General features: G+C 49.6%; 1 protein-coding gene across 1 annotated transcript in view; it reads left to right on the top strand.

The window, feature by feature from the left end:
• KIF25 (kinesin family member 25) overlaps positions 1-17894 on the top strand; it is a 64144-nt gene extending 46250 nt beyond the window's left edge. The window contains exons 9-15 of the mRNA XM_030929558.1: positions 2186-2260; positions 5361-5510; positions 11168-11344; positions 12969-13120; positions 14871-15053; positions 15471-15626; positions 17475-17894. Coding sequence (XP_030785418.1) covers positions 2186-2260; positions 5361-5510; positions 11168-11344; positions 12969-13120; positions 14871-15053; positions 15471-15626; positions 17475-17644 — 1063 coding nt within the window. The 3' untranslated portion in view covers positions 17645-17894. The remainder of the gene's footprint in view (positions 1-2185; positions 2261-5360; positions 5511-11167; positions 11345-12968; positions 13121-14870; positions 15054-15470; positions 15627-17474) is intronic.
• The last annotated feature ends 644 nt before the right edge of the window (positions 17895-18538 follow it).

Genomic DNA, 18538 nt, shown 5'->3' with positions numbered 1-18538 from the left:
ACGGGCATCTTCATGAGTTGACTCTTCTATTCAGGAACATGCTGTGACTTTTCAGTTATTTGAGTTTAATCATGTATTTTCAGGAGCCTTTTATCATTTTCTTTATGAAGGATTAGAACATTTCTTATTAAGTTTATTCCCAGGCATATTTTTGTTGCGATCACTAATACAGTCTCATCTCCCAGCATGGCTTCTAACTCTATTTGTATCTATAGAGGCTACTGATGTTTTCACATTAATTTTATGACCTGCTGTTTTGTTAAATTATTGTATTGATTTAGTAATTTTCTTTGTCATTTGAATTTGGATTTCTCAGATGTATGGCCGTGTTAGCTCCAAGGAGAGACTCTTTTACCTTTGCTGATTCTTATGTCACTAATTGATTTCTTTTGTCCAACTGCATAAGCCAATCATAGCTCGATGCAATATTAAATAGTATTGCAGGTAAGGAGTACTGCAGGTAAATAGTATTGCAAGAAGAGTATTGCAGATAAAGAGTACTGCAGGTAAATAGTATTGCATGTAAATAGTATTGCAGGAAAAGAGTATTGCAGGTAAAGACTATTGCAGGTAGTCAGCATCTTGGACTTTTCCCTCCCATTACTGGGAAAAACTCCAGTATTCTTTAAAGGTAAGATGTTCACAAAGCCTAAAATATTTACTATCTATTCTGAAAAAAAAACTATTTTTCAGAAAAAGTTTGCCAACCCTTGCCATAGATTAGGAAACTTAGAAGGCAGCAACCCTGTGCAATGTAGATGCCATGATGAATTATTATTTCTAAAACACTGACTGGAAAAAGAAACTTACTAGACAATTGAGGAAATGCAAACAGTGACTTTTGGATGGTGTTAAGGAATAACTAACATTCATTTTTAAGGCATGGTCGTGGGAATACTGTTATGTTTTAAAGTCATCATCCTTTACAGATGTACTGGCTTTTCCAGATGAAATGGACCTCAGGTCAGCTTCTGTATGAGAAGCAGGCCAGGCCTGGGTCTGGAGCTGGGCAATGTGCACATGGGGCTGACTTTTCTATTCTTTCTACTTTTGTATCTTGGTGTATTTTCTGAGTGAAAAGTTAAAAAAGATCTCAGCCCTAAGCATCTTCCCACAGAGTGCTCACCATACCCTCTACATCATGCATATGGCAATACCTCATAAGAGTCCCCCCTCCGTGTAAAATTAATCCCATGGCTGGAGATGACATGGATCAACTGAGCGACAGGGCACCCTTGAAAATGAAGGAAAACACGTGGTTCCAGCTAAGTCAAAACCTGTAGTTCAGGAAACTGAGTTTCACATCAAAGCAGACCTGACCAAGTGCAACCAACCACCACTGCTGGGCAGCTGCCAGGGAGCCTGCTCTCTCACTGTGCTTGCTCCAGGCAGCTTTCAAATTGTGCAGGAAACGGCATTTTTTGGACGTTGCTTCCTATTTTGTTTTATTTGTACCTGTTTATAGACCAGAACCACATGAAGTTTCCTTTGCAGAGCAGACATCCAATCCCATGATATCAATTCAAGTTCTGCTGAACTGACCTGGGGCCTAGGAAAACAAAATTTTTAAAAGTTTGAACACAAAAAGCAAACGTTATATATCAAATATTGCTCAGAGTGTGAGTTTGACATTGTTACTGTTGGGCCCTCCACAGTAGAGCCGATTTAGTTATGGGATAATTATATCCTCCCTCTGTCCCTCTCTCTCTCCCTCCTTCCCCCTCCTCCTCCATCCCCTCCTCTCCCCCCTCCTCTCCTCTCTCCTCCTCTTCCCCTCCCCCTCCCTTCTCCCCTCCCCCTCCCCTCTCCCCCTCCCCTCTCCTCCCCTCCTATTCCTCTGTCCTCCCCTCCCCCTCCTCCCTCCCCTCCCCTCCCCCCGATTTCTCCTCCCCTCTCCTTTCTCCTCCCCCTCTCCCCTCCCCTCCCTTTCCTTCCCTCCTATCTTGCAAGCATTTGTCACTTCATTTATGCTTATTACATTTTCATAGCAGAAAGTAGTATCTTTACTCTTAACCTCTATTATCTTGAAAAATAACACAGATTAATCTTTTGTTGAAGAATTCCAATGGTGTTGAGGGGATGGGAAGTCCATGGGGGCATTGTGTTCCCAGGTTTCTGAGTCTGCATATGCTATAGTAGCTTTCTGCTTCTTCTATTAATGCAGTATTTTCCCTTTGTCTCTCAGGGTTTATGGTCCAGCAGAGTCTCAGAGGGTGGTCTTTGGAGATGTGTGCCCCCTACTCACGTCTCTCTTGGATGGGTGAGTGAAAATACTTTGAAGGCCAGTTATCATAGTTACATTTGAATATAAAGAAGCTTCATTGTGCTGTGGAGTGAGAATGTCGCATTAGAGTCTGAGCATTTTACAGCACTGCAGAGCATGTCCGTGGGTCACCTGGCGTGGACTCCGCTTGCATCCATGGAGACTATCTCCACACCCTGGGAAAAGCAGTGAGAATGATTTGGAGAATGCTTGTTAAATGAGTATATCCACCTGGGATTCCAAACTCCATTTTAGTTACATTGTATGTGGGCTTAAGCCTGTGAATGCAGCCGCCATTCTCTCTGGGATTCTTTTATATTTCAGAATTTTAAAAAAAATCTGTAAGGAATGTTAACATCAGATTTAGGGACTTTTCCCTTTGGGAATCAGCCTTCTATTCTTGCAATATACAACCACTGATGTCAAAGGCAGCGGGTCGTAATTTAGGAATGAAGAATATTTTTTTACTTAATGGAGACACCTTAAGCCCATACTTTCCACTCCGGGGCATTTTGAAGAATCTCAGTTTTCTGGCAGAAATCCACATCAAGTTCCTGACGAAGACTTACTTGCATTTGTCCAGCAAAGGCTTCTGCACAGCCAACCGCAGGGAACCTCAAGGACCTGGAAACTGTAATTACACAGTGTGCTGCGCGCCCCAAAGGCGCATGATCTGAGGAGGAGGTCAACTCAGGAAGCTCCTGCCTCTGACCGCGCACGCACACAGGGCCGCTCTGCCAATCATGATGCAGTTGCTGCTTCAACTCTTCCTCCAGAAGGTTGGAATTTTTATACCCATCTGAAGAAATGGTTTTGAAAATGATAGGGGAGTCTCCTTTTAAATAGGCATCTTTTAAGTAAGCAGATTCCAGAAATAAAAAAGACATCGTGGTCACAGTGATCACTGCCAGAACTGCCTTTCCAGGATAACGCAAAACAGATGGAGTTAGTTTAAGTTCTGAGTCTTGTCAGCAAAAAGAGTCAAACTCTGTAAAATATTGGGAGAGATTTATCCTGAGCCAAATATGAGTGACCGTGGCCCAGGACACAGCCCAGGAGGTCCTGAGAACATGTGCCGAAGGTGGTTGGGCACAGTTTGGTTTTATACATTTCAGGGAGACATGAGACTTCAATCCAGTTCATTTAAGAAATACATTGGCTCTGGAATGTCTGGGTTAAGGTAAAGGATTATGAAGGCTAAAGTTCTTATTTGCAGAGGAAGCTTTCATGTGGCAGCTTCAGAGAGAACAGATTGTAGATGTTTCTTATCAGATGTAAGGTCTGTGTCGATGTTCACGCTGGAGGATATCATGAAGCCTGTCCGGCCCCCACTTCCTGTCATGGCCTGAACCAGACTCTGAGGTAAAATTTTAGAGTGCCCTGGCTGAGGAGGAAGTCCATTCAGATGGCTGGGGGTCCTTAGAATTGTATTTCTGGTTTACAGCTTCCTTCTTCAGGAAGTTTCCTTTTACTCTACATTCTTAAATGGTTGAAAGACCCCTTTAAGAACCCATTTATCTGTTGTGGTCAAAGATACTCCCCACACAAAGAAATGCATGTAAATGAATTCAGGGAAGCCAGAAGAGACATAGCCTATAATGGGGTTTTGTTATGCATGCCTTGAGACTTTTTAATCCTGGAAGGAAAACTCACAGGATGGTAACGGCCTGATCAGTTTGGCGGGAGCATGTGGTTTCCAGGCTCTTGTGGCTGGAATATAACAGTCAACCCTAGTGACTCGAATGGTCAGCCCCAGGACTGGGCTCTGCTGCTTTTCCTATCCTGTTCTAGGGGCGATTTAGATGTCAGTCAATGAGAACACTGTCTCGCAATCATTTTATCAAAACAACAACCTTTATTTGTTTGACTTGTGGTGGATACACCACGTTAAACCGGTATGGATAAATCGGAGTCACAGTTGACCAGTTAAGTCAGAATTTCTGAGTGCAGCACTTGCTGAACGTCCCCAGGTGACTTGGACGAGGGGGTCAGGGCTGGAGATCCTGCTCTGAGGCATGAACCCACTTAGCATCAGGCCAGGTGAACCCACAGCTTTACAACCACGAACATCTTCAACATCATGACTGAGAAGATGATTTTCTATCATACTTATTTTAAATAGTCTTCCAAATGTTTCCGATCCTCCCATTCATACTTTGGGCTAAACAGCACAACCGGAAGGAAATGTGGGGATCTGTTGGTAGTTCTTATCTTCTCTGAAATAAGCTGCAGTCAGCTAATCGAGGGTCTTGGGGCCAAGAGGCAGCAGGTGCTACTGTCACAGAGAGGACCTCAGCACATGTGGATTGACTGTGGACATGAACACCTCAAAGTCCCTTCCAATGACAAAGTACAAAAATAGTTTTTGTATGAAAACGTATACAAAAATGGCTCATGCTTGTAATCCCAGCACTTTAGGAGGCTAAAGCAGGAGGATCCCTTGAGTCCAGGAGTTTGAGACCAGCCTGGCCAACATGGCGAAACTCTGTCTCTACTAAAAATACAAAAATTAGCTGGGCTGATCTCAGCTACTCGGGAGGCTAAGGCAGGAGAATCGCTTGAACCCATGAGGCAGAGGTTGCAGTGAGCCAAAATCGAGCCATTGCACTCTAGCCTGGGTAACAGAGCAAGAATCCGTCTCAAGAAAAAAAAAAAAAAAAGATAGTTACAGTGAAGGTGTGCGGATTTAGGAAGGCCTTGCTAAGGCCAGAATCCTTGTGTGAATGCTGAACTGGAGAACGGGGAGGGATGAACCCACGCTGTGTGTGTGTGTCCAGAATGCCTGTGTGAATGCTGAACTGGAGAACGGAGAGATGGAAATGCCCAGGAGAAACAGGGAGGGATGAACCCACGCTGTGTGTGTGTGTCAGTGCAAATACTGTTTAATCCAATATTGTACAACAAGATAGCAACCAGGATGGATTATGCAAAAAAAAAAATAGTTGTGGTTAAATGAAAACGTAATTTATAAGAAATGGAGTAACAGGGGAATAGGGAATGAAATTTAGTTTCTCAGACAAGTGAAAATTTTTCCTGGAATCTTCTTGGCACCAGCCCTACGTGTGTTTTGCTGGACTGAATCTGCTCTGAATTTTAGGTACAATGTTTGTGTTATGGCGTATGGACAGACGGGCAGCGGGAAGAGCTATACCATGTTGGGACCCCATTCAGACGACGGCCCTGTGCTGCCGCTTGACCCACAGAGTGACTTAGGAATTATCCCTAGAGCAGCTGAGGAGCTCTTCAGGTACTGCTGATGGTGATGAGTGGGGCAGAGAAATACGGCAGGGAAGCCAGGCAGTCAGCACCTTAGTTATCACACAGCAAAAATTATTACCACTTGAAGAAGGTGGTCAAATCCCATAACCTCATCAGATACATTCAACACTACCAAGCGCTTCCATACTTCTGGGCATTATTGCTACCAATTCCTGTGATGAAATTATGTTCAGAGTCTATCATTAAGACAAAACTTTTTTGAGTCTTTAATTTTTCTAGAGACAAGGTCTTGCTTTGTCACCCAGGCTGGAGTGCAATGGTGCGATCTCGGCTCACTACAACCTCTGCCTCCTGGGTTCAAGCGATTGTCCCTCCTCAGCCTCCCCAGTAGCTGGGATCACAGGTGTGCCCCACCATGCCCAGCTAATTTTTGTATTTTTAGTAGAGATGGGGTTTCGTCATGTTGGCCATGCTGGTCTCAAACTCCTGACCTTAGGTGATCCACTCGCCTCGGCCTCCCAAAGTGCTGGGATTATAGGCATGAGTCACCGTGCCTGGCTAAGACAAAACTTCTTGAAAGAGATCCCAAGTTAGAGCGTTCCTTAGGTAGGGGTGGAGGTGGGGGATGGTGGGGGATGGAGGTTTTCTGTCCTGGAATGGGAAACACAGAGGGAAACCTCCCATTCTTCCATCGCCCTTCCTCCTGCCGCCATCAGGAGTGTATGCATCCGCTTCTCTTTAGGAGTCCAGCCAACATGGCCTGCGAAGATGCTCCCGACCCTTTAGCACATTCTCGAAAGAGACCCACTGCCCGTGTCATGATTTCACCAACAAAATTAGTCCTAGAAAAAAAAATAGTAAAAAGTCGTTTCAGCAGCTGGGTGCGGTGGCTCACACCTGTAATCCCAGTGTGTCCAGAATTGGTGGGTTCTTGGTCTCGCTGACTTCAAGAATGAAGCCGTGAACCCTCGCGGTGTTACAGTTCTTAAAGATGGTGTATCCGGAGTTTGTTCCTTCAGATGTGTCCGCAGTTTCTTCCTTCTGGTGGGTTTGTGGTCTTACTGTCAGGAGTGAAGCTGCAGACCTTCGCAGTGGGTGTTTACAGCTCTTAAAGGCAGTGCATCTGGAGTTGTTTGTTCTTACCAGTGGGTTCGTGGTCTCACTGGCTTCAGGAGTGAAACTGCAGACCTTCCTGGTGAGTGTTACAGCTCATAAAGGCAGCATGGACCCAAAGAGTGAGCAGCAGCAAGATTTATTATAAAGAGCGAAAGAACAAAGCTTGCACAGTGTGGAAGGGGACCCGAGTGGGTTGCCACTACTGGCTCCAGCAGCCTGCTTTTATTCCCTTATCTGACCCCACCCACATCCTGCTGATTGGTCCATTTTACAGAGAACTGATCTATTTTACAGAGAACTGATTGGTCCATTTTGACAGAATGCTGATTGGTGCGTTTACAATCCCGTAGCTAGACACAGAGTGCTGATTGGTGCATTTACAATCCTGTAGCTAGACACAGAGTGCTAGACAAAAAAGTTCTCAAAGTCCCCACTAGGTTAGCTAGATACAGAGTACTGATTCGTGTATTTACAAACCTTGAGCTAGACACAGAGTATTGATTGGTGTATTTACAAGCCCTAAGCTAGACACAGGGTGCTGATTGGTGCATTTACAATCCTTTAGCTAGACACAGAATGCTAGACAGAAAAGTTCTCCAAGTCTGCACTAGGTTAGCTAAATACAGAGTACCGCCAAGCGGTGAGACTATTGCCTATGGCCAAGTGGCAACCCGCTCAGGTCCCTTTGCACACTGTGGAAGCTTTATTCTTTTGTTCTTTACAATATATCTTGCTGCTGCTCACTGTTTGTGTCCACGCTGCCTTTATGAGCTGTCACACTCACCGCGAAGGTCTGCAGCTTCACTCCTGAAGCCAGTGAGACCACGCACCCACCAGAAGGAAGAAACGCCAAACACGTCCGAACTGTCAGAAGGAACAAACTCCAGACACACCATCTTTAAGAACTGTAACACACACCGCTAGGGTCCGCAGCTTCATTTTTTAAGTCAGTGAGACCAAGAACCCACCAATTCCGGACACACCAGCACTTTGGGAGGCCAAGGCAGGGGGATAACGAGGTCAGGAGTTTGAGCTTACATGGGTGGTGCATGTCATTAAATATTCGACCAGTCATTTTTCCTTCTGCTAAGCAAACTCTTTAAGTTCCAGAAACAAAGGCTCAGGCAAGAGCACTGGGGAACTGAGGTAGGAAGAGGGAGAGAATGGTGGGGGTTCCCAGACCGCCCCCCCAACAGATGAGATCCTTCTCACCTGTGAGAGAGGGGACACCCTGGTGGAAGGAGGTGATGTGGGCAGGCAGCACGTCCCAGAGGTGGGCTTCCTAGTGTTCCCAGCCTGAGCTGCGTGCTTGCTTCCAAGGCCATTTCCACCCTCAGCTGGGCTTAGAGAGGCAGGATGCACAGCCAGTGAGAGCAGGTGTCATACATTCCAGGGCTGCATTTCCCTTTGGCTCTGGAATTTACCTACGGAAGCCTATCCAAGATAGCAGAGGGCTGCAGAGGGGGCGGGAGCGGCGCTGCAGGGGTGGGGGTTGGGGGGCGGGAGCGGGAGCAGCGCTGCCGGGGCGGGAACTGCGCTGAGGGAGCGCTGGGAAGGGCTGTTCGCTGCCTAAAAATGTTGGGGAAGATCCATCAGGACGATGGCCAGTCGGCTGGGCCTCTCCAGAAACCGAATGATCAGCGTTACCAATGGGCCCATCGCATTACTGGCAAGCGTTTCAGTCACCTCGTTTCCAAAATGGTTTTTCCGTTTTGCTGTTCTGAGTCTCGGGTGCTGTGCGTCTCCCTCCAGGGCACAGTGATTTGCGGCACTGGAATCCCTCAGTCTGAGTCTCCGAATCTCTGCTCTTCCAAGTGAGTGGCCCCGGGCAAGGCCCTACTCTCCCGATACCTCACTTTCCTCGTTTGCAGAAACGAGAATCCGAGCAGACACGGACGGTGTCCTCCCTCATCACATCCACATCTGGGGAGGGGTGCGCTGCGCCAGGGCTGGGGGTGAGCTTGGGTGTTCATGACTCAACTTGCAAAGGGCGCTCTGCCCAAAATGATACACAACCACAGTGACGTCAGTGCTGATGTCGGAGATAGTTACAGGAACCCTTGACCCTGAAAACCACTACTCCTAGATTGCTGAAGGCACCAGAGAAGCCATTTCCTGTTGTTTTAAAGTAAATAAAATGCTACTGCCTGGATTCCTTGGCTCTGCACGCCCCTCTCCTTCCTTCTAAACCTGGTAGTTGACACCGACACCACCTCCTTCCCGACTGGTCTCCACTGTCATCCTTATCAACAGGAGTGTGTGATGTTTCTCTACCTGCTAGGCACCGTCAGAGGCACAAGGGATCCAAAAGTGCATGTGATCAATTTTCTGCTTTTAAAAAGTCTAGAGTGGAAACGGGTAATTATGACCCAGTAGGAAATGGGCAGGAAAAGATGGCAGAGACAAAGCACGGCCCCGCCCTCCCCACCCCAGAGAGTCAGGGAAGCTGCGTGCATTTGAATCACACCCATTCATCGCAGGACCTGGAGTCCTTTACCTGTGTGTCTCCTTCTCAACACTTTGCTGCTTAAAGGCTAAGACTGAAGCTTGTGGTTTTCACCATTGTCCCTAGAATCTAGTCAACAGCCCAATAATTACTTGTGGGAAATCTCTCAAATTAACTCCTCGGTATTATGTAATTGAGAAATTTCTGACTTAGGTTTTGCGACACTCAAAGAACAAACTGTCACATAAAGGATGGGCCCAAGTGTGGAGGTTAAGTTTCTGGCTATGTGGTGCATTTTTGCCTAACGTGTGGAGAGGAGGAGAATGTAAAACCTGTAGGCTGGGCACAGTGGCTCACACCTGTAATCCCATAACTTTGGGAGACTTAGGCGGGTGGATCACCTGAGGCCAGGAGTTCGAGACCAGCCTGGCCAACATGGCGAAACCCTGTCTCTACTAAAAATACAAAAACTAGCTGGGCATGGTGGCAGGCACCTGTAATCTCAGCTACTCAGGAGGTTGAGGCAGGAGAATCAATTGAACCTGGGTGGCAGAGGTTGCAGTGAGCCAAGAATGTGCCTCTGCATTTCAGCCTGGGTGACAGAGCGAGACTCTGTCTCAAAAAAATAAATAAATATAAAGTAAAATAAAATCTGTAGCTAACTTCATTTTTCACTGTTGCACACACTCTTCTTAAAGTGTTCTCACCTAACCCCAGTGCTGAACCTATCTAATTCAAATCTTGATGCTTTGTCAATAATGATTTTTACCTTAAGAGTTTTACTTACTTTCTCTTTCATTTTAGTCTTCATCATTTTCTTTACTGTTTATCATTAGAAGACAAAACTCCTCTAGATCTGGATGAAAAACTCAGCCTGGCAGCGCCTGGGTGGGAAACATCCCGGCTGGATTTTACCTTGAGTACAGATAGCACCCTGTCACTCGGGACTTCCCGCCCGGTTCTCAGAATAGCCTTAGGAACAAGAAAAGCACAATGCTCACCATCGGATTGACATCACCTTGCACGTGGTAGAGAGGCAGCCACCTCCAGCAGACAGAAAGAGGCCTTTGTTATTTGGTGACAAGGTTGGAAGGGGAGTTTTGTCAGAGACAAACCAGAAAGCCAGAGGGAGGAGAGAGGAAGGGAGGGAATCCAGGGTTAGCACTCAACCTTTTTCTTGTTGTGGGATTACAGTTTTCTCTCTCGCTCTAGTATCTTTATTTAAAAACATTCCTACAGTCAGCACATAGTTCTTTAAAACATGGAGCAAACTAAGATATGCAGCTGCTTTTGTTTTTTGAGACGGAGTCTCGCTCTGTCACCAGGCTGGAGTGCAATGGCGTGATCTCAGCTCACTGCAACCTGCACCTCCCAGGTTCAAGCGATTCTCCTGCCTCAGCCGCCCAAGTAGTTGGGACTACAGGCACACACCACCACGCCTAGCTAAGTTTTGTATTTTTAGCAGAGATGGGGTTTCACCAGCTTGGCTATGATAGTCTCGATCTCTTGACTCATGATCCACCCACCTCGGCCTCCTGAAGTGCTGGGATTACAGGCGTGAGCCACCGCGCCCAGCTGTGCAGCTGTTTTTTAAAGAGCCAGAGTTGGTTTGATGGATCTTGCTTGCAGGAAAGTTGCAGTTGGAAGGCATAAGTGGAACTGGAATAAAGAACTCTAGACTCAAGCTTCCCTGAAGTGGAAAAGTTTTAAAATAAGCAAACCCCATCACTCGAGAAGTGCTAGAGGCCCGAACATCCTTGCACCTTGCCTTGGGTGTCTGCAGTGATCGATCAGTGGGGCATGGTAATTTCTAGACCACAGCTATGTGATATTCAGGCTTCTTTGCCCTGTGTATTTAGAATCCTCAGTGTTCTGGTTGCAAAGCTGTTGGTTTAAATATAACTCTGATAAAATAACTGCTCCCAAGACATGTATTCACCCTACAACCTAAATGGCACACCCCCTTTCCCCGAGTGATCTTGGGGTGAGTAACATGCAGCCCTCTGCTCGGACCCCAGCAGTCTTACTGAGCATCCTCTAGGGCGTCTGGAGCTGTGATTAGCTTACACTGAAAATCACTCTGTGAGACTTTATGTAAGTTTCTCTTGTGTGTCTTCCCGCAGGCTCATTTCGGAAAATCCCTCAAGAAGCCCAAAGGTTGAAGTCTCCATAGTGGAAGTTTACAATAATGACATTTTTGACCTTCTGGCCAAAGACACTGTTGCAGCAGTGTCGGGGGTCAAGCGTGAGGTGATGACAGCCAAGGATGGACGAACAGAGGTTGCGCTGCTGGCCTCTGAGTGAGTACTGCACCTGCCCTGTGCTGCTGGCCTCTGAGTGAGAATGGCACCTGCCCCGTGGTCAGGAGGCTGGACGTCTCTAAATGAGCTCCCCATGCCCAAGGATCCCAAGGAGAATCGGCCGCGGTGGCCCAATCAGTGCTCCTTGTCACTGAATGGTTCCTTGTGTGTTTTCATGCTTCGTATGTGTTGCACAACTGTCAATTTGCTGTAAGAATGATCTTTCTTAGCTGGGCGCGGTGGCTCAAGCCTGTAATCCCAGCACTTTGGGAGGCCGAGACGGGCAGATCACGAGGTCAGGAGATCGAGACCATCCTGGCTAACATGGTGAAACCCCGTCTCTACTAAAAAAATACAAAAACCTAGCCAGGCGAGGTGGCGGGCGCCTGTAGTCCCAGCTACTCGGGAGGCTGAGGCAGGAGAATGGCGTAAACCCGGGAGGTGGAGCTTGCAGTGAGCTGAGATCCGGCCACTGCACTCCAGCCTGGGCGACAGAGCGAGACTCCGTCTCAAAAAAAAAAAAAAAAAAAAAAGAATGATCTTTCTTTAAAGGTGGCTATGATATGTTTGTTAATTAGCTGGAATAGGTGATGATTTCACAATGTATTCACATATCAAAATATCAAGGTGTATACTTTAAACATATACCATTTTCATACGTTATTAATATCTTAAAGCTGTTAGAGATAAAAGTAAAAAAAAAAAACAACAAAATATTTTTACAATCAAAATTAAACGTAGCTTTGAAAAAATCTTCATAAGAGCACCTTGGATGGGCGCCATCCCATCCCACAGATGAGGAAGCAGGCTTGCAGAGGTGAAAGAACTTGCCCACCCCACTCAGACTAGGAGAGATGAACTTACCCACATTTGTAAATATCAGTATTTCATAGAATACGTAATGAATCCTCTTATAAAAGTGAGGATCCCCCATATTAAGTATTTTCCTCAAAGTTCCCTATTTTCAAATCCACGTGCATGTGCTGGGTTTGCCCCAGTGGGGGTGCAGCTGGGAGGTGACAGAGGGAACCCTCCCCATGAGTGAGGGCCCGGAGAGGCTGCCCATCCTGGGCCCCGGAGGCAGCAAGGGAAGGGCCCGCCAGCCATGCCGAGTATTTCAGAGAGCTGAAGGAAATCATCCATGCAACCCTGATACGGTCACACAAAGTCACCTGAAATTTGAGCCTTTGACTGACAGTTGTGATGGAAATGTTATCTCCTGCTGATTAAGAGCTCTGATTAGCAGTCATATCTCATCCACTAACATGGGGAAGTGGGTTAAACCTTTATTTCATAAATCACATTTGATACACAAAATACTTTTAAAACATGGTCCCTGGAAGCTCTAATAAATAAAGGAATAGTTGATGTTGAAAAGGTTAGCAACCTCTGATTTTGTTCAGAAGCAGTCCATTATTTCAGGGTTAGCGATTAGAGATGCTATAGGTTGGTTAGGCCTCGAAAGGAAAAAGTTTGCTTTACCATGTTTTGTTGTGCCCAGGACTGGCTTTAGTCCCCCATTGGCATGTGTGGCTCATGTGAGAGGAGCCGAGGAGGCTTGGAAGTCACCTTGGGTAAGGGGGCCCGCCCGCACTGTGTTCTCCACTGCTTGCCTTGTCTGCAGGGCTGTTGGCAGTGCCTCAAAACTTATGGAGCTCGTTCGTGGAGGTCTGCAGCTCAGAGCAAAGCACCCCACCCTGGTGCATGCGGATTCCTCCAGGTCTCACCTGATAATTACGGTGACTCTAACAACAGCTGCCTGCTCTGATAGTACTGGTAAGTCAGCATTTGTGCTTGGTCAGTGGCAAGTAATAGAAAAACCCACTTAAGGAGAAAAAAAAAAATCAGGCCGGGCGTAGTGGCTCACGCCTGTAATTCCAGCACTTTGGGAGACTGAGGTGGGTGGATCACCTGAGGTCAAGAGTTCGAGACCAACCTGGCCAACATGGTGAAACCCTGTCTCTACTAAAAATACAAAAATTAGCTGAGCATGGTGGTACACACCTGTAATCCCAGTGACTCAGGAGGCTGAGGCAGGAGAATTGCTTGAACCCAGGAGGCAGAGGTTGCAGTGAGCCGAGATTGTGCCATTGCACTCCAGCCTGGGCAACAGAGCAAAAACTCTGTCAAAAAAAGAAGAAGAAGAAAAATCAGCGTGCCTGCAGTATCCAAGGCCTTTCACAGGACCCAGCATGGGAATACCAGCCATACTTTTTCACTATCTGCATCCCAAACTGAAAAGGCCACTGGGATCACAGGCTGAGAAGAAAAAGTGAGAATGGGAGGGAGGAAAACACTCTGCTAAATAAAGTATAACACAGAGAGAAAAGCAGGGCACAATACACCTTGGAGTACATGCATTTGTCATGGAAGAAACAATGAGTGTAGTTTCAGTTTAAAACCAAAATAACAAACTATGCAGTAGATAAAGTGGTTCCAGTTATGTAATGTATCAGAAAGAACACACAGGCCTGTGAAGCCTGGGCTGTAGCTCTCAAACTTGAGCTGCATCCAATCCCTGCAGCAGGTGGTGGGAACAAATAGCAGACACCACCCGTGGTCAGGTTCAGCAGGACTGGGACTGGACCCCAAATGTGTGTTTCTGCAAGAGCACGGCTCCGGGGACCACACCTGGAGAGCCACGGGTCTGGGGCCGGAACATGAGACTGTAGTCCCGTTGAAACCTGGTCTCAGTGGGTTGACACGGGAAAGGCCATTTCTCACTCGTATCGAGGGCCAGTGTGGCTGAACGTTCCCCATCCGTCTTGCCACTGTGGCACTTGAAACATGTGACCTCCAAGGTTGCTCAGGCAATGGAAGGAGAGGTGATGGGGATGTGCTGACAGTAGCCCCTGGCAGCCCAGAGCAGGCCACAGCTGGGCACAGGGCCTTGTACCCCCAGGGGGCTGGCAAGGCACAGGCGCCTGATGTTTAGAGAGCACCAACAATCTCTGCCAAAAATACTCCCGATACAGGGGAGGCATGGCTGCCCTTGGTGGTGGGAATAAGACTGGATTTCATGTCCTTAAAAAAAAATTGTATGTACTTTCTATGTTTTGCACAGTGAGTAAATGTTATTTTGCTTTTTAAAAAACCCCAAGAAGTTTGTGTAGGAATAACACAATACAAAGACATTTGCATTTAAATGAAGAGCGCTTTTGTTAGGATTTGTGTGGAAGATTATCAAACAGATTGTAGAATTTATTTCTAAAAGGGCTCATAGATTTTCTGAGTGGGATTTTAATTAACATCATTATCAAGTCTTTCTAAGAAGCATTATTTGATTTCCTTTGGGCCAATGAGGCATTAGTTCAACCTTCCACAGTGAAGAAAGCTGCTTTCTAACTTGCTGTGTTTTCCCCTCGAGAAGCCACTATCCCCTGGACCTCTGCTGAAATCCCACTTCTTACTGGGTGGGAGGTGTGGGCGGGAGGGTGCAGTTCAGAAGCTTCTCAGCCCTGACCGAGGCGAAGCACAGCCTCATGGCTTCATGCAACTGTTTTCCTCCTCGTCGCTCCCCTTGCAGCAGACCAAGCCTGCAGTGCCACCCTCCCCAGGGAACAAACAGAGGCAGGAAGGGCAGGAAGGAGCCGCAGAACTTCTCAAGGGGCCTCAGCTCCACAGCCGGTTCCTGGGGACCCCGCAGGGCGTGCAGAGCAGGTGCAGGCCCGGCTGCAGCTGGTGGACTTGGCGGGCAGCGAGTGCATTGGTGAGCAGGGGCAGGCATTTCCCTGGGGAGTGGATGTTGCAGAAGCCTATGATCTGATGGAGCTGGGTGTGCAGCCAGGCAGCCTGGGAAGCTCTGGGCGGGCCGGGCGTTTCCCCCTCCACAGATGAGTTCCAAACCCCCATTACATTCTCAGGGATTGGTTCTCTTACCCCGGCAACCCGAGAGTCGTGTTCCTCACACTGGCCCTCTGGGAAGAGAAAACCTGAGTTCCCAGCAGGAGCTCGCTTTGAGCTGTGAGCAGAGCCATGAAAGACTCTCGTTCTAATGCCTGTCCCGTCCATGGCCTCCCCTCTACCTGCCTGAAAGCTGCTCCTCCCAAGGAGCTGGTTTTGCTTTTCCTGCTTTCTTTCTTGGTGCAAATGGTGATGGTGCGTGGCGGTCCCTGTCCTGTCCCAGGTGTGTCCGGGGTGACCGGCTCGGCCCTGAGGGAGACAGCGTGCATCAACCGCAGCCTTGCGGCCCTGGCAGACGTCCTGGGGGCTTTGTCGGAGCACCGCAGCCACGTCCCATACCGGAACAGCAGGCTCACCCACCTCCTTCAGGACTGCCTCGGTAACTGTTTTCCCCCAAATCCCCCAGGATGGGGGACCACGTGCCCCAGGACACATGCACACACGTGCGGCCTGCACATCCTCGAGGGCCACTCATGTACCCCCTGCACCTCCTGTGCCCTCACTGTGGCTAGCTGGCACTCCCATGGCACGGTGGTCATTCTCCTGCGCCGTCTCACCTCGGCCTGGTTGCTTGCTTGTTCGGTCTATGTGTGACTTGCCTCCTGGTCGGGCTCAGTTTTTCTCAAGGGTGGCAGCCCTGGCCCCTGTCTTCACCAGGGGGTCCACCAGCGCAGCTGAGGGCTCTCTAGGCTGCTGCTGTGTGTGTGGCGTGGGTCCCTCCAGCTGTATGGACCTGCTTAGGCTGTAAGTTCCTTGGGTCTTTTGGGGGCAGATGCCAGAAGCCTGGATGCAGCAGATTAAGCATCAGTGCCAGGTGGGGCACAGGTGGTCTCTGCAGAGTCATCCAGCTGTGACTGGGTCTGGGCTTTGCAGTTTGCAGGGAAGCTCAGTTAGTGCCCCCTCCCCCAACTCAGACTCCAGACCGGTTGAAAGGGAGGACCCAAGGAAGCATTGCTGCTGCAGGGCTGGGCTTCCTGGCTGAGGGTCCAGGCAGAGTCCCCCAGAGGTGGCCCTAGGCCCTGTAGGCCCTGTCCTGAGAAATGGCCACCGCAGGACAGCAGGGGCACGTGGCCACCACAGTAGGGGCTCGTCCTTCCTGGGAGGGTCACCCTGGAGGTGGTGGAGGGGCCGCTGCTGCTCGGGACTCAGCCAGGGAGGCTAGAATGTTCCAGACACTCTCCCTGTCTCTCATTGTGGGGTATTTCCCCCTCTCATGGCAAACTGGCTTCCTCCACACGGTGAATAACGGGGCTGTTCACAGAATCATATTTTTGGATTCCACCTCTAAGAGACCACCTGGTACTCTTGGATTCCAAAGCTTGCAGCCCCAACCGAGAGACGGGGCAACCCAGGCTGGGTGCACAGCCCACTGTGATCTCAGGGGCGGCACCACAGGGCACACAGTGCCCAAGAGCCAGCAGTTCCCTCAGGGAGCCCCGGCCTTGGCCTCTGGGGTCTGCACTTTTCCTCCCCTTAGCTCTCCCTACCTTCTCCGTTGGTTTTGGTTTCCATCTGTACCACTTAACCCTTGCTACGGGTCCTGAAGAAAAGGAAGAGACAGAATTTCCCCAGGAGGAGAAGTCCTGGGCACACAGCCCCTGCCCCAGTGGGGCCCGAGGGAGCCGCAGGGCCATGAGCAGCAGGTGTGGGCATGAGGGAGCTCTGGAAAAAGCAGTCCCAGGGGGCCGAGCGCACTCGCCGTAGGGCTGACTTCACGCCTCCCTCCCGATTCCCGGGACACAGGAGTGTGACAAGGCCTGCAGCTTCCCCAGGCGAGGGGTGCTATTGACTGGCTGCTGGCCCTCCCAGACCTGGGTGACAGGTGCTAGTGACCGGCTGCTGACCCTCCCGGACCCGGGCGAGGGGTGCTAGTGACAGGCTGCTGACCCTCCCGGACCCGGGCAAGGGGTGCTAGTGACAGGCTGCTGACCCTCCCGGACCCGGGCGAGGGGTGCTAGTGACCGGCTGCTGACCCTCCCGGACCCGGGCGAGGGGTGCTAGTGACCGGCTGCTGAACCTCCCGGACCCGGGTGACGGGTGCTAGTGACCGGCTGCTCACCTCCCAAGACCCCGCATCCCAGGAGCCTGCCAGACGTGGCCACTTTCCCGCTGGGGCGCCGGGCAGCCCTCTCTGCAGCTGCCCCTCTCAGGCCCTGGTTGCCGGCACGTTGGCACTTCCAGATGCCACTGGTCTTTCCAGCTTGCATGTTGTTTTTCTTTTTTAAAGGAGGTGACGCGAAGTTACTGGTGATTCTGTGCATTTCTCCCAGCCAGAGGCACCTGGCGCAGACGTTGCAGGGCCTGGGTTTTGGGATCCGAGCTCGGCAAGTCCAGCGAGGTCCTGCCCGAAAGAGGCCGCCCAGCTCCCAGACGGAGGGGAAGAGGAGGCCGGATTGAACGCATTAATGAGTTTTTCTCCTAAAACTGTGTGTTTTGTCATTGCTTTAGAATGCATATGTGCTTAGAAATAAACAGGTTTCATGTGGGCTTGATAAACCTGGCTTGATTCCAGAGCACCCTCATGAATGTGGATGGGACCTCCAACTCCTGGCAGACCATCAGGCGGAACAGGCTTCACAGAGGAGCTCCTTGCGGAGCGGCAGCCACCAGGTGTCACAGCAGGCACTCGCTGTCCTCATCAGACTCTCCCCAGAGGCCACCCTGGGCCCCAAAGGCCCTGCCCCAGGAAACCCCGGAGCCGGCAGGAACAGCCGTGGGCAGAAGGGCAGGGGCGTGAGCGCCCCACAGTGGGAGCTCCTCCTTCCTGGTGGAGCTGGTCAGCCTGGGCCCACTGCAGACCCCACCTGTGAACTCTGGGGAGGCGCTGCTGAGCACGTACGGCCCCAGAGCCACCAGGCCTCACACAGAGCTGCCACCTCTGCCTCCTGGAGTTTGCGCCTTTCCTTTCACCCTGAGCTTTCTCTCCACCCACTGGTTTTGGTTGCTCACCACACTCCGCATGAGGAGCTGTGTCAGGGAGGGAGGGGGCATCTGGGGCCAGCCTCACACCTCTCCTCTGATTTGACACAAACGCAGCCCCCAGGATTCCCCACTGCAGACTCCAGGACCACATGGACTCTGGTTTCCATGGTGGCTCTGCCACCTCCCAGCTCTGCATCCCTGGATGATTTGCTTGGCCTCTAAAGCCCGGCTTCCTCCTCTGCAAAGCCAGGTGAGACCAGAGGGTTGTGAGCCTTAAAGGAGACAAGGAACAGCTCTGGAGACTGGCCTGTGACTTCCCATGCCATGGGGCTGGACTGGCACGTTTAAGCCCCACTCCACCACAGGGCT

Source organism: Rhinopithecus roxellana, chromosome 4 (assembly GCF_007565055.1).
Source record: "Rhinopithecus roxellana isolate Shanxi Qingling chromosome 4, ASM756505v1, whole genome shotgun sequence".
NCBI classification, from domain to species: Eukaryota; Metazoa; Chordata; class Mammalia; order Primates; family Cercopithecidae; genus Rhinopithecus; species Rhinopithecus roxellana.
Note: the sequence above shows the minus strand (reverse complement) of the source record. Positions and strands in the feature narration are given on the sequence as shown.